This window comes from Sapajus apella, unplaced genomic scaffold, assembly GCF_009761245.1.
Source record: "Sapajus apella isolate SASKATOON/1434 unplaced genomic scaffold, GSC_monkey_1.0 scaffold6, whole genome shotgun sequence".
NCBI classification, from domain to species: Eukaryota; Metazoa; Chordata; class Mammalia; order Primates; family Cebidae; genus Sapajus; species Sapajus apella.
In genome coordinates this window covers 22,826,983-22,842,276 of record NW_022436946.1, presented here as the reverse complement: position 1 = coordinate 22,842,276, position 15,294 = coordinate 22,826,983, and the positions used below count along the sequence as shown (strand labels likewise).

The 15,294-nt window shown below is 42.3% G+C and overlaps 1 protein-coding gene across 2 annotated transcripts in view; it reads left to right on the top strand.

The window, feature by feature from the left end:
• The first annotated feature begins 4,158 nt into the window (after nucleotides 1-4,158).
• The window catches only part of RSPO3 (R-spondin 3), a 78,124-nt gene continuing 66,988 nt past the window's right edge, over nucleotides 4,159-15,294 (top strand). For both annotated transcript variants that reach the window (XM_032274849.1, XM_032274848.1), the window contains exon 1: nucleotides 4,159-4,767. In XM_032274849.1, the coding sequence (XP_032130740.1) occupies nucleotides 4,671-4,767 (97 nt within the window). In that variant the 5' untranslated portion in view covers nucleotides 4,159-4,670. The remainder of the gene's footprint in view (nucleotides 4,768-15,294) is intronic.

Sequence of the window (15,294 nt, the reverse complement as noted above, 5' to 3'; positions counted from 1 at the left end):
GAATCTCGGATTTGTAATTTGTTCTTTCTTGTTGTCCCAAAGTCTACAGACATCTAGACAGATTGAACTCTTCCTGAATTTATCTTTGCTGGGCCAGAGTCATCTAGGATTCTTGTAATAGGTTAGGCATTTCCAGAAAATCAACAAGTTTGAAAGCAGATTTCTAAATCTGGGCCTATTCAATTAAACACAATTCTGTAAGTAAATGCTGTGATGTCACACAACTAGAAATAGCTCTGACATTTGCAATTACAAGTCTGTCTTTCTTTCTTAGAAATAGTTCCATTATTATCAGAGCTGAAAGGGACTTTGGAAATGGTTTAGTTGAATTTCCTCGTTTTTCAGATGAAGAAACCTGACACACAACAATATAAGTACACAACAAGGACTCACCTTGATCCCCAAACTCCCAATCTAGTGCCCTCTTACTACAACATACACCCTCTTTGCATTAAAGCTCTATGATCATGCAAAATTTTCTGAGCTGTTAACTTCTTTATATTGAGTTCTATTGGATATTCACATTTTAAGTGAGCCTGGCAATCAACTGATTTGTGAAAGAAGTTTTAAGCATGGGCATACCAGATGATGCCTGCCACAATTACATAAATGTCCCATAACTTCATCTGGGAGGAAGAACATTCTTTCTTGTTGACAGAAAGTAATCCATCATGGGTCTTGATTTTCTCATTTTCTTAATGCTATACAACAAAATAACCACTTTTTAAATTGCTACAATAATTCTGTCTCCTTTCTTTCTCTCTCTAAAAATAGTAGTTTTCCTTCATCTACTAATTTCAATGGTGTTTAAATGCTGCTGCCCGCTCTGTATTTCAGGGATGACTTCTAGCTGCATCAGTTACACACGCCTCTGTTTGACTTACTGACTCAGATGCCTCCCAATCTGAGCAACTGGAGAGCTGCGCATTTTCAGAATCTGCATATTCGCTCTGTGGTTTAATGACTGATGTCAGCCCCAAACTTTGCCAAACATCTCTCATCACTACTAGTTATATCCCTTTCCAAACTATTGGGCTTGCTCTCTCTTTCTGGAGCACACCCCCTTTCACATATTTGCAGTATGGATTCAACAATATGACAATCATTTTCTTTCCTTAAAGTGCCACTGCTGCAATGGATAAAAATAACTTGTTACTGTTGTCACTGCCTGGTTGGAATAAGTGGAAGGAGAGATGAGAAGCTGCAGTAACTAGTCTGGATATGGTTAGCCTCCTATCTTTGTTCAAAACTATTCTGTTCTCCAGGACCAAGTCTCCCAGTCTCCTGGTTATCCAAAACTCCCTAGAACTGATGTGTTTTGGAGAAAAATAAGCAAACTATGCCGACCTCTATGCCGAGCCTATGCTTTTTAACTTTCTTTAGGCTTGAGCTCTGAAATTCACTGGCAGCCACAGGCTTCTGTGAGTGTTGCTTTCTTGCCCGAAGGGGGGAAAAAAAGGTACTATGTTGCAGAAAATATGCCATGGCATGCTTTCCATAAGCTTCTAAGACAGTGAGGGAATGTAAAACTCAGCCAGGCAAGTAAACACACATTTAATACTACAGTAATATGGATCAGGAAAAAGTTATTCTAAAGCACAGCATCAAGAGAGAAAGAATACTCTCCCCATATATTTAATGTTTTCCTTATGTTTCCTCTGAGCAGAGCTTATTCCTTAACAAGCTTTTCCTTCCCACTGCATCTAGCACTTCTTTCCTGGGATGGCTCAAGAACTGTAGCTTCTCATTGGGTTTGTTTATTTACTTACACCGCCATTCCTGTTCTCATCCAAACTAACATATGTCTGCACAACCCACAGTGAAAAGTAAATGTCTTTCTTCATGTTTATTTCCCTGAAGTTGTTCATCAAATTGCTTTTTCACATCCCTTTTGCAATCTCATCTCATCCAGCTCAAGTATCCCGGATTAGAAAGGCTGTCTCTGGAGTCCTTTTCAAAGGGAGCCTCCCATAGTCTTTAAATCCCCCATGTTTTATGGTGCAGATATTCAGGATTTGAGGCATTAAGCAAGAAGGAAAGCAAAGCAGATGGGGACAGGCACAGTAAAATAGAGTGGCTTCTTCTGTGGATAATCATTACTGGAATTGTCCTGTTATCCGTAACTCTGCTGGTTCAAAGTGACAAACTCAGTCATTTATAACTAGACATTTTGCAACACATAAAGGGTGGAAAGGCTGTGTGGGGGGGCCTGGGGGAGCGCACACATGTGCATACAATGTACAGAAAAAGTTCCACCACTGAAAGAGAGATGTTGTAAATGAACTCTTCAAAAGAAGGCAAAAATCGTAATCTCGTTGGGGGTGTTGCCTTCCTTATAATATCAAACCTAAAGAAAACTATGCCTACTTTCAAAATTCCAACACAAGAGTGCAAAACAATAAATGGTATTTAATTAAAGAATTGACATCAAAAGGCCATCTCTCAGATTCTAATTTTTAGCATCTTGAAAATAATGCATATTTCAAGTTCCCTTCCTTTTGCATCCAAGCCACTTTACCTCCTCTATCCTACTTTTGGGATGTATAACAAATACACCACTGAAGTACTCCAGAGACACAATTCGTAGCATCACAAACTTACAAAATGCTCTAATTTATGTACATTTATCTAATTTACATAAATTGAAGGCAATCCAATAATAGGGATTACAAATGGAGGAGAGAGAAGTACAAATGTCATTTGTTTCTCTGCAAGGCTTTAGCAATTTACTTAGACTGAATTATTTGAGCACAAAAATTAGCAAGGCACCTATGAATCAAGGACTCTTTCAAAGTGACCTCCCAGAAGTTTGCTGCTGTGTTAACCTGTAGTGCTAGTGTAGTCCTTCAGATATTCTGTTAAATATAATACACAGGACAGGCTTATGTTAAAATCACTTAAGGCTTGTGACTTTCAACTAAATACTTCTTCAATTAACTACTGAAAGTTCGTCATCTACTGCCACCGGAGAGAAGAGGTGGAAAGCTCACTGTTACTAACAACAGCCAGGGTGTACACCACTCAGGGATGCCGGACCTGTTCTCCCAACCCTGGGTGGGCCAGGGAGTCTTACTCTCTGCCGCCTTGGGCCTCCACTTGCTCTGGGAAGATAAGAAAGAGGTGGACCTTCCTCCTCCTTCCCTAAGACTGGGGAAAATTTTTCCACATCTTATTCTCACTCTTCCAGATGAGAGCTCAAAATGTACAACAGATCCTCTCAAGAACACTGGGAGACCGAGGGTGGGAGAGAAAGCTCCAAGCGAGGTCGAGCAGACTACAGAGGGAATTGTCTGAGGGGGAAGGAATCTTCCAGAGCCACAGAAAAGGCTTGGTTTGGAAGAAAGCCGTAGCACAACTGCATTTCCAATGGGAAGGTCCTAAGCGCACACACTTCTGGGTCCTCCCGGCTCAGAGCAGGTAAACCTCAGAGTAGCAGATCGGCAGCACCCACAGGGTTTCCTCCCGACCACCAGACTGGCGACCAACTGCAACCACTTTTATTAAAAGAAAGAAAGGGAGAAAGGCAACAGAGGAGAAGGTCAGGAAAGCCGGGAAGAAGTCAGCAGCCAGAAACTTTCCAGCGATCTGCCAAGGAGGAGAGGGGAGAGCTGCCCTGGGACCAGTAGTTGCGAGCCGGCGCTGGGGGTGGGGTGGGGGCACAGGGGCGCACGGCCACCGACAGCCGGGTGCACCTAGCTTGCGGCCGCGGAGAGGAGCCAGACTTGGATGGGTGGGGGTCTTCGCTCTCAACACTGCCTGCCAGCCCCAGGGCGCCCAAGTCTCCCCGCCGGAGCTGCCCTTCTGAGGGGCTCTTCGCACGCACTGCTTTCCCCATTCTCCCGGCTCGGGTTCTCCCGCCGTCACTGCAGTGTCCAGAGATGCTCCGCAGTAGACCCGGGACCCCTTAGGCGCCTCTTCCCGTCCCTCTGCCAAATCGCAACGCCTGTACTTTTCCAGCTCCCTCTTTCCCTCTTGAAATTGAAAGTTATTGAGGTCGCTCAGGGTTGTTGCTCCAGCAGTTTCCTTCCCCGCCCCCGAGCTCCCCCCGCCCCCCACAGCCATCCCCCCTCCCCCTCTCTGCCCTCCTCCCCCTCCCCCCTCCCTGCCCTCCTCCTCCTCCCCTATGGGGTGCTCCCGGGAGCCCAGCCCAACACTGGAGCGTCTCCTGCTCGCGCACTCCAGAAGCAGCTCGGGGTCTCTCAACCGCCCCTTGGCCATGGCCGCAGTGCCGACAGCGCCCGCTCCCCTGCTCTCCCGGGGCCCCAGCCGCTGCCGCCGCAGCCGCCGCAGTTTCTGAGCCCAAGGGGCCACCGCTGCCGCCGCCGCCGCTCGCCCGTCCGGATCCCGCCTGCGGCAGCTGCCGCACAACATGCTACCTGCAGCCGCCCCGGCGGCTCCTGGAACTCCGGTTCGCGGCAATGCCAGCCACCCCAGCGAAGCCGCCGCAGTTCAGTGCTTGGATAATTTGAAAGTACAATAGTTGGTTTCCCTGTCCACCCTCCCCGCTTCGCTTGCCATCACAGCACGCCTATCGGATGTGAGAGGAGAAGTCCCGCTGCTCGGGAACTCTCTATATACGCCTAACACCTACATATACTTTTAAAAACATTAAATATAAGTAACAATCAAAAGAAAAAGGAGAAAAGGAAGGGAAGCATTACTGGGTTACTATGCACTTGCGACTGATTTCTTGTTTTTTTATCATTTTGAACTTTATGGAATACATCGGCAGCCAAAACGCCTCCCGGGGAAGGCGCCAGCGAAGAAGTAAGTGCAGGGTTTTTTATGCGTTTGCTCCGTCCCGCCGCGTTCACCTGTCGGGTCTCTGCCTGTCCGGAACCGGCTCCCAACGGCGGTGGTCCTCCCGCCCCGCGCCCTGCGCCTCGCGGAGGAGATGCCGGTTCGGGCTCTAGGGGTATGGACGGCGTCTTTCACGCCTGCCGGTCCGCGCCCCTGCCTTCCGCAGCATCCCAGCCGGTGCGGGGGACGGGCGGACGTGGCGCTAAGGTGGCTCCCGCCCCCTGGTAAGTTCAGGTTCGCTGGAAAGTTCGGTCCTGGGTTAGACTTGCACCCGGGATTTGTGCTTTCCTTTTGAGAATGGGACAGGGGCACCCAGCCCTAGGCAGTTGGGACGCCCAGACACAGGATGCCCCTGAAACTGAGTAAATGCCGGGAGAGGCGCGGTTGCGGCACCCTCTCACCTCGCGCCTCCGCCTCGCGCGGGGAGACCTCGGCTGGGCCCTTAGGCTGCACTCCTAATAGCCGCGCGCCCGCTACCCGGCCAGAAGGCCAGGGAGCCAGCGCCTGCGCGGCCGCATCCCCGACACGCACCGGCGGAGCCAAAGGGCACGCGAGGCGCTGGGGGTTCGCGTGTCTGCGCGTTTGCAGAGCTGCCCGACGTCCCACGCCCAAGGGGTGAAGACAGCAGCACCCCAACTGTGGGAGCCGTAGGTGCAGAGTTTCCAGGTTTTCTCTTGGCTGTCACACGTGAGTGTACCATCTCTGGCCCTTTCAAGTGTGTCCCCTGAGACACACACGTACGGAAGATGGGGTTTTCCCCTAAAGATTCGCCTCCTCTCTGCACTTAATGCTGTTATTTGGAAAGTTGGATTGTGATGGATTCTTAAGACCGTGCCCTAGCTGGGGTTAAGCGGATACTACCAGGACAGCCTCAACCCGAGCTGCTCTGTCTGAAAGGTGGAATCTTCCCGAGATGAAGGGACAGCTGCGAAGGTGTCACCTCTTCTCGGTACAGGATAGCCTGGCGCGCTCGCTGCTCTAGTGTCTGTGTTCCCACCGGGAGTCCCTTCGCAGACAGCAGAGAAGGGGCGACCCTGGCTCTCGTTGGGGGCGCTGGTGGGGAGAGGGAGGAGTAAACCTCTCTTGGAGCTCGCGAGGGCAGGGAGCGATGCTGCTGCTCTGGCCCCTCGCACTTCCGCGGCGTGCAGCCCGCGGCCAGCGGCCCCACCTGGTTCTCCAAGCGGATCCCTCTCCCAGTGTCCCGCCCGGGAAGCCTTTCGGGCCAGGCGTCGGAGCAGCGAGGAGGACACAACACCGGCTTGTGTGAGATGGAAATTTAATAATCGCTTCTCTGCTGCTGTTTGTCCCTGCCCTGCCCCTGGGCATGAGGGTCCCCTGAAAGCTCCCTTTGTGTTGCTGGCCTCCGCCAGACAAGGTTTGATTCACCTGAAAATTGCTTTTAAAAAAGGTGGCAGGGCCAGAGCGACAGGGGCCCTGGCCCGGTTTCACCGCCTTTAGGATCGCCTAGCAGGGGGCAGGAGAACCCAAACTAAATATCTCAGGGCATCCGATTTATTATTCTTGGCCTCCAAATGGTGCGTACTCTGGTAACTCCCCACCCACCCTTTCGTTCAGGCCTGGACGCGGAAGGGGCGGCCTGGGGTTCAGCGGTGTCCTCGCGCCTGGAGGTCCCCGCCTCCTCTTCTCCCAGGGTCTGGCCTGGGCAATTGATTCTCGGGCTCCGTGGGCACAGGAAGGCCGGGCTGAAGCGAACCCCACTCTGCTTTCCATCCGCTTTTCCAGCCGGTGCCCAGAGCCCGCTCCTTCCTTTACCCCCACAGAGGACCCCGGGGCTGGGAACCACACACTTGTCCAGGCAGGACAGGGTACTGAGTGTCAGAGGCGTCTCGCTTCGCAGCGTTGGGACCCCTGGTTATGAAGGAAGACACAGGAAAGAAAGCTCGCGGTCCATTTAATCCCACCTCCCCCATCGAGGACCACGGCGCAGGAAGCTGTCCCCGGGCGCTGCCTCAAGGCTTAGGGGAGCTGTGGGATGGTGCACCTCTGGGTTAGGCCAGAGAGGAGTCAAAAGGCAAACTGCTTTTCCATTGCCTTAATCTTCTCAAGGCCAAGTCAAAGGCGACCTCTGTTTGGGTTGCGGGGATGAAAGGGGATGGGTGGATTTGGGTTGCAATTCCAATTATTCTGTGGGAGTGGGACTGGGAGACAGCTCCTGCAGCGATGCTCTTGCTCCGCACTTTGAGTCTGCGTTTGCAGCTTGGTTCGCTGGTGCAATCCTGGGAGAGGGGCGACCCCTTGCGTCCTCAGAGGAGACAGACTAGACTTTTGGCAGGTGCAGTATGACTTAATGAGGAAGGCGTGGAGGGTAGAAAGGTCTTCTTTAAAAGCCCACAAACTCAAGGTCAAACTGCGTGTGCACAAACTCAAATATAGCTTTTGTTTGGAAATCTCTGGGGGGGGTGCGGAAACGAATAAAAGGACTCAATTCACAGTTCCTGTTTCTCTAGTAAGGATTAGGAAAAGGTTTTAAAATGAAAACATGTAGTGGTTAAACGTGTTTTCAAAAAAAGCCTGTCTTTCCTAATTTTGTTCTTCAAGAGACAATTAAGTGAGTATTTAAGGAATATTCTGGCCTGTAGATAAATAGTTTCAATTTCCTAAACTTAAAATCATCAGTGAAGACACGACAGGTAGAAAATTAAGGTGTTAAAAACTGTTTTAGAAAAATTTTAATGGTCTCTCTTGATTGTTTTGGTAGGAAAGTTTTTTGTAAACAAGAACATTCATTTGCAGTGTTAAATATTGTAATGTCTAAAGAAACATGCCTTATCCTCAGAAATAGCAAATAAATCCACAACAGTATTATCCTGTTTCCCTAAAACAACTGTAATCCCATTTGCCTCTACTCTGATATAAACTAGTGATTCTAGTTATTACACGCTAGTCTTTCTTCTCATAAAGGAAACAGTATTTTAAAACAAGAGGCTTGCACTTTAAAATATCTATTTAGTGATGGGTGAATAAATACACGATACATTTTTATCTATTTGAATTGCTATACAGCTCCTAAAAATGACTCAACCTGTGAATTCCAGATTGTGTGCCGATAACATTAAGAAGCAATTTTTCCATAATGATAGCCACAGTGTCTTAGTGGGGCATTACATTTTTGCTTCCATTAGTCACTTGGGCCCTGAAATAACCACTGAAATGTAGAGGTAGGTACTTTCTATCTCACAAAGAAAAGACCTGAGAAAAAGAGGCTTAGTAACCTACATAATGCCATACATCTAGAAAGTGGAACTTGTCTCCTGCCATGAATCTCACAGTTATGTACACATTTATTCTATATTCTGGTCATAGAGAACATATCAGGTTTATTAAGTAATAAATTAGATGGTATGCAGACCATCATTCATTCAATAGGTTTAGGGAATAAACTGTTCTCCTTGACTGGAAATGTTTGAACTGATATTATTATTTATTATGCAATGGTGATCAATGTCAAAGAATGAAATACCTAATAATAAAGCTTCCTAAATGGAATATAATATTATTTGATTATCTAGAAAATACTGTAGGATTATATTATGTCAGAAGGTTATTGTTAGAAACATCAGATGGCATTTAGTATCCTTTTTATTTGATGCCATCTAGTAACTGATTTTTAATTGTTCAGATTCTAGATAAATACAAGTTTTTAAAACTCATTATATGCATAATAATTTAAAAGCACCCATTGCACAACCTCTAAAACTTTGCAAGTCCTTCACAAAGAAGTCTAGAGAACGAGATAAAAAATACAAAGGAAATAATGTTAACGGTAATAAAATATAAACAGACTATTGGAATGTACTGGTCATTGCTCATGACATTGTTTCAGATGCTGAACCATGCTTTGAAATTATGATACACTCTTTGTGATTATATGGTGTATCATTGAAAATAACAAGTTAACTGATAAAATAGAAAAAATCTTTAATTCTATTATACATTTTGTAGTATTAATTTCAAATGAAAGTTTTGTTTGGATATTGACTACAATACATCTTTCTCACTTGTCTACATTTGTCACCAATCTACCTTATTTTTGAGAGTAACAGTGTTTCAAAGATAGAGACATGAATAGAATTTGTTGAAAAAAGTATATTCTTTGACATGTCATGGAATAGCTGTATAAATCAAGGCAAATGCAAATTTATACCCAGTAGTGGTAACATGTAAATGCAAGGAAAAACATCTTTGTGAATTCAAATTTCATCATTACATTATCAGGGTTGTTTCTCAAAATATCCCATGGTGGTACTATTTTAATTCTCTGTTTATTACTTTAATAGAAGGAATTAACAAGAACATTAGAAGTGGTAATTTAAAAATACTGTCATTTTAGTCCCAAGTTACTCAAGTAATGAGAATATAAGAATGAGTATGAAACTGATTTAACGTTGTTATTTCAACATTCCTTTAAGCATGAAATATGAAGAGTATTTGAACTTGTAAGTAGATAAGCTTTACTAAATCATTTCTCCATTAAATAATTCCCTGGTATTTAATACTGTACAAATTAGGTCCCCAGAAGGCAATGAATGGAAATTACAATGTGCAGTAAAATTTTATTTTCAAGTTATGAGAAAACCCTTGCTACATTGCTACAAAATGAATTTATTAGTCATCTGATAATTTCAGATGATTTGAATCTGGACAGAGATATCCAGATTGCTACTAAATATTTAAAATATTTTCTAGTTAAATGGTTAATCATTTTTTAGTTGCAATAATTCCTTTGAACACTGTGCAATGTTGACACAGTACTATGTAGAGTTGTCAGTGCCCTATGTAGAGTTAAGACCAAAAATACCTCTGCAACTATAAAAATGAACTATCAAAAAATAAAACTATTCTTGATATACTGATTTACCAAATTGTATTTCCCCATTATCTCCATCCAAATGCTTTATATTGGACATTATCTTGATCTCTCTCTTCCTACTTCTTCATTGTTCATTCACACATCCCATCCCCACCCGAAAAAAATTATTTTCCAAGTAATGAATTCTTTAAATGCCATCAGAGTGGATATTGTGTTTCATGAAATGTAAGAAAGAACTTTGGTTACCATTAGGAAAACATCATTAAGTTTTGAGAACATGGTAAGGATCGTGCAAGACAGTGTGTTGAAATTATGCGTTTGACTTGGTTAGGACTATTTCTTGTAACAGTGCATTCTGTGATGGGATTTTTTTTTTTTTTTTTTAGAATGAGAATTTGAAAAATTGTTGCATTGTAAATTGCATAGATTATTTTTGGCTTGGCCTTTGATCTTAAGAGAAAACGTAGATTGCTTTCTTAATTAGATATTTTTCTCAGGGTTTCACATGATTGAGTTATCTTAAATTTATATCTGTTTGACAATCTAGCAAATTTGAAATGCTTTGCAGCTATACCGTAACAAAATACATAAGGGATAGTATATGTATCTGTAAAAGGTGCTAGCCATCTTTTCTGTTTACCCAATTCTGCCCATCAGGTCTTTCCATTTAGGAATATTACCGGCATTCTGGTTAAAGTAGTCATCCACAAATACTGAAAAGAGCGGAGTGTTCCATTCTCAAAGATTGGGGGGGTGCTGAGAATGGTAAATATCTAAATGTCATCGATTTCTGTGAATCCTATTTTCTGCTCTAAAGAATCAGTAACATGGCACTTTTAAGCAAAACACCTGAATTCTTTTCACATTTAAACTGTTAGAATAATTTTCAGATTTTATTTTTTAAAAACAGGGTTGCAGGTGCCTCTTATCTGATAAGAGCATTTCTGCTTTATTTGTAATCTTGGCAAGGGACCTAGGTGCTATCTGTTGTAGCTAAAATATTTTTTGAAATTTTTTAGAGAAAATTCATTGGTACTAAAGAATATGATTGTTCAATAAAATCAATATTTAATTACTTTTAGCTGTCCTTAAGTTTTATGCAAGCATCTAATCTATTCTTCAAAACACCACCTTATTAACATTTCATCTGACCCTTAGAATTTAATGAATTGCAAACATCATAAGCTTGTGGTAGTCTGAGACCTGAGAAGGAAAGCTCCTTGGTGCATGTTGAGAAAAGGTAGAGTGAGAAGTTGAAGACCTGGGTTCTAGATCCAGCATTGCTGCTAACACCCGAATAACCCAAGAAAGTCCTTTTACCACACCAGGCTGAAGTTCTTCATCTGGAAAATGAGGAGGTTGATCAAAAACTTCGATCTCAGTGACCCCTATAGTCTCTTCAACATTTAATCTTTTGGTACACAAATATAAGTCACAACTAGGAAGTTAAATAATAACTTACTTGTCTTCTTTCAAATAAATTTAACAGCTAAAGCTTAAGAGTACACACAAACATAAACATTCATTTATTATAAGTAAATTCATCACATACAGGTTAATTGATGAGTAGTAACTGATCAAAGTGGAGAATGAATTAATTATTATATATACCATCATTCACATCTTTTATTGTCCAAAAACCATAGTCACAGCAACAATTAGCATACTCAGTCTATAGCAGGGTCCAAGGTCTTGTCCTTAGGTTCAGGTTTAGGGAGCTGGATCAGAATACTGACTCAAGGGTCACTTCAGAGCTTCCCTAGCAGGGCGAGTTTTCAGAGGCGGCCGGTAACGATGAGGAAGAGATGATTTACAGTAGCCCAGGTTTAAGAAGATAATGCCCTATGCTACAACAGTGAATGATTGCACAAGAGAGTATCTACAGCAGATAATTTCCTTTGATCAAACCAGTAGTTCTTGGCAGTTAATTGGATATGAAAGGGAAAGAGATGGAGGCCGATATTTGGCAATGAGCTTTGGAGTATAAGGACTCGGGTCTGGGTGAATGGAAAAATGATGGAGACAAAAAGAAAAAAAAAAAAGAAAAGTAGGAGAAGCAGGTCTTGTTGGAAATCTGTTTCTCTTTTAGGAGGCAGTAGGAAATTTAGAAACTCAAAACTTGAAACACCTGGGATTAGAGTATCAGGGCTGAACACAAGTACTTTAGAGTCAGTCACATAAAATGATGTTTATTATTTTATGCTCTCCTACTGATATGGGGGTGTAAAAAGATGTGTGCTGTGCTGACATTGAGACTCACTCTTCTTGGTAATATCAACATAAGATTAATTACATTAAGGTACCTTGTCTGTTTTAAGTAGTTTAATATATCATTTTCAACTGTGGTTTTTTATGGTTTTTATAATACTCTCTGTGTTACATAAGAGGATGGTCACCGGTATCATGAGCTATAGTTGTTAGCTGCCAAATCTTGCAGCTGAAAATTGTGCTTAGAAGTCTTATTACCTGTGGAACTTTGCCACAGAGCATAAGGAGACCTGAAAAACTATGATAAATCAGGAAAGGCAAGTTTCCATAGGGTGTAAAAATAAAATTTTGAGCAATTGAATTTGGGTCCGGTATCGGTTCATAATAGTAAATTGTTCTACTTTTAAGTAGATTTCTCTACAAAGTGTGCTCTCTTAATATAAGAGAACCTCAGGAGAGGATACAACTTGAAAGAATCCAGTCCTTGAAAGACACACAGCGTGGGGATCACTTCTACAACATCCTCACTGAGTAATTGTGGAGCCTCAGTAACAGCCAGACTCCTAAGCTCTCTCCCTTTTTTTCTCCTATTTTTAGGGCTTCTGTATCAGAGGCAGTTTATTCTCCTAGTCTTCTTCTGAGCGCTTGGCATGGGCATGGGATCAGATCTAGTTACCTTTAAACATCTTTCTAAAATGAACACACAGTCATGCAATGTGCTATATTCACTCGCAAAAATTGTCCTTAGAAAACTAGCTGGTAAGCATATTTATAATTATACCCCAATACAAAGCACATTCCTGAGAGTAAGCGGTAAAGCAGCCCCCATTTTATAACCACATAATACAAACCACTACCGCACAATATAAAATAACAGAATTTGTGAGCTGCTTATTTTAGAACACTGTTTTCTTAACATATGCTCAATAAGTTGGTAAGAAAATGAGCAGTCCTTTCTCATTGTTTTGTTCCTCCATTCTACAAAGAGACAAAGGTAAGAACACTGTCATCTCAACAAAGGCTGTCATATAAGCAAAGGAAATATCAATCACATTTTGCCAACAAGAAATAATATGCCAAAGTATGTGTAAACGCCACATGGCAAACAACAGCTTTTTAGCTCTCAGAGCCATTATTATATTTATATATATAAATATATATATATCTTATCTTAATATGCATCTGTGCTTATTAAAGTATTATGATAATAATTATTACTCAATAGATCCCATGTTGTAATCACTAGTAAATGCCAGATTCTTTGCTTGATGCTTTTGCAAAAATTATTTCACTTGATCTTCATACATACCTATAAGGAATGTGCCAATAGTCTCACTTTAGTTGATCACTCAAGGAAGTGGGGTGAACCTCAGATTCCAGTCTAGTCTTGACTCCGAAGTCAAGATCCTTCTTTAATTCATCACCCCATCTTAACTATTAGGATTGGAGGCAATCATGGGTGCATTTTCTAAATTCCACCTCACTTTTCCTTTCTCTTACTCTCTCTTCTTTCCTCCTTCTCTCCTCCTCCTCATTTAACAAACCGTAAGTCTTTTTTTCAAACATTTACTCTAAAGTTTGCTTCTGGTATTCAAATATCCTCTTCTACAATGCTTTCTTTTCTTTATCCTTTGTCCTCTATTTCCTTAAACCTGTCTTATTGATGGCTTTTAAACATCAAAATTTGCTAATTTTTCTTCATTAAAAGCAATAGGATTGCACAGTTTATATGAAAGACTCTATGATTATTATTTCCATCTACGGTGTACGTAACCAAGAAAAGATTAACATACGCATGAGGATGTGGGCAAAGTCTATAATTTTGCAGTTAAAAATCAGAATCCAGCTGGGCGCAGTGGCTCATGCCTATAATCCCAGGACTTTGGGAGGCCGAGGGGGTGGATCACAAGGTCAAGAGATTGAGATCAGCCTGATCAACATGGTGAAACCCTGTCTCTACCAAAAATACAATAGTTAGCTAGGTGTGGTGGCCCATGCCTTTAATCCCAGCTGCTGAGGGTGCTGAGGCAGGAGAATCACTTGAACCTGCAAGTCTGAGGTTGCTGTGAACCGAGATGGCATCACTGCACTCCACCCAGGTGACAGATTAAGACTCTGTCTCAAAAAAAAAAAAAAAAAAAAAAAACTGAATCCTTCTATGTAATTTACAACCACAATAGATATTTTACTGGCTAGTTTTTGTTATCCAGAAAAAGTTATCTTTATGGCACTTCATAAAGTCTGCTATTTATATTACTTTTACCATGAGCATTAACACTAACCTCCACTCTGAATTCTTGCTTTATGGGTTTTGGTACAATGATTTTCAGCCCTGAGTTCACATTAGAATCTTCTGGGGATCTTTTAAAAAGATACTAATGCCCAGACTTCACCCTAGAACAAATGGAACAATCTTTGGGGATGGGACCTGAATATCCATATTTTTTAAGTAGTTCTGGTGATTCTAACATGCAGCCAAGACTAAGAAATATTGTTAAGACCCTGAATGCAAGAATGACTATTGCAGCTAAGCAACCACTGAAAACCATGCCAGTTTTGGGAAGGCTAGATGTGTGTGAAGTGTGATTAGAAATGAGATGGATGTCGTTTGAACAAACAGTAGTGTAAAACATAAAGTAATCTGACATTATTGATCAATACCCTATTGACCTGTATTGTTGATCAGTAGAGTATTGTTAAACTTGTAGCACTGGCTGGTACAGGCAAGACTGTCTGATAGAAAATTATCTCAGTCAAAAGAACAGAGAACTAAATGTACACAGTAGGACACACTAGTGAATGTAACAGATTCTGGCTTCATAGAATAAGAACACAGCTACTAGGAGAGGTACATTCCATGGGTGAGTGTGTTTGCTGCTGAGCTATACTGTGCAGAGGAGGGAATAAGTTGGACAGTTGTAGAAGATGGGCATTAGCCATACTCAACTTTTTTTCAAAGCTACTTAATAATAAACAACTGTTTTAAATTTCTTACTAGATGATTGGTAATGTGCCCTAGAGTCCTTATTTTTAGGGAAAACTTAATGGTTAGGAAATGCCTAACGAGAAATAAATGTCCTTTTCTTTTATAGCTTCTACAATTCCTGACTCACTTTAGATTGACTACTGGTGATCGGTAAAACTATTATAAATAACACAGTTTTAACTCTACCTTAATGGATTCAGTTTTGCAGTGGGTCATTTATTCATGAACTTATCATTTCTACTTCACTCCTAATGTGCTCTTCTTTGGGTAGTTATCTCTATTAAATCTTGTTTATGAGTCTTTTTTAGTCCATGAAGGATTTTCAAATCTTGCCATAAACTGGAGAAAGCTCCATGTAAAAGTGAGGTGGAAGTCTGGGCTTCCTGACAGACTTAATTCTGCTAGTTAAGGGGGCTCTTTGGGATAATACGGGTTTCAGTGAGTCTCTAGGCCAAATCCCAATAACCGC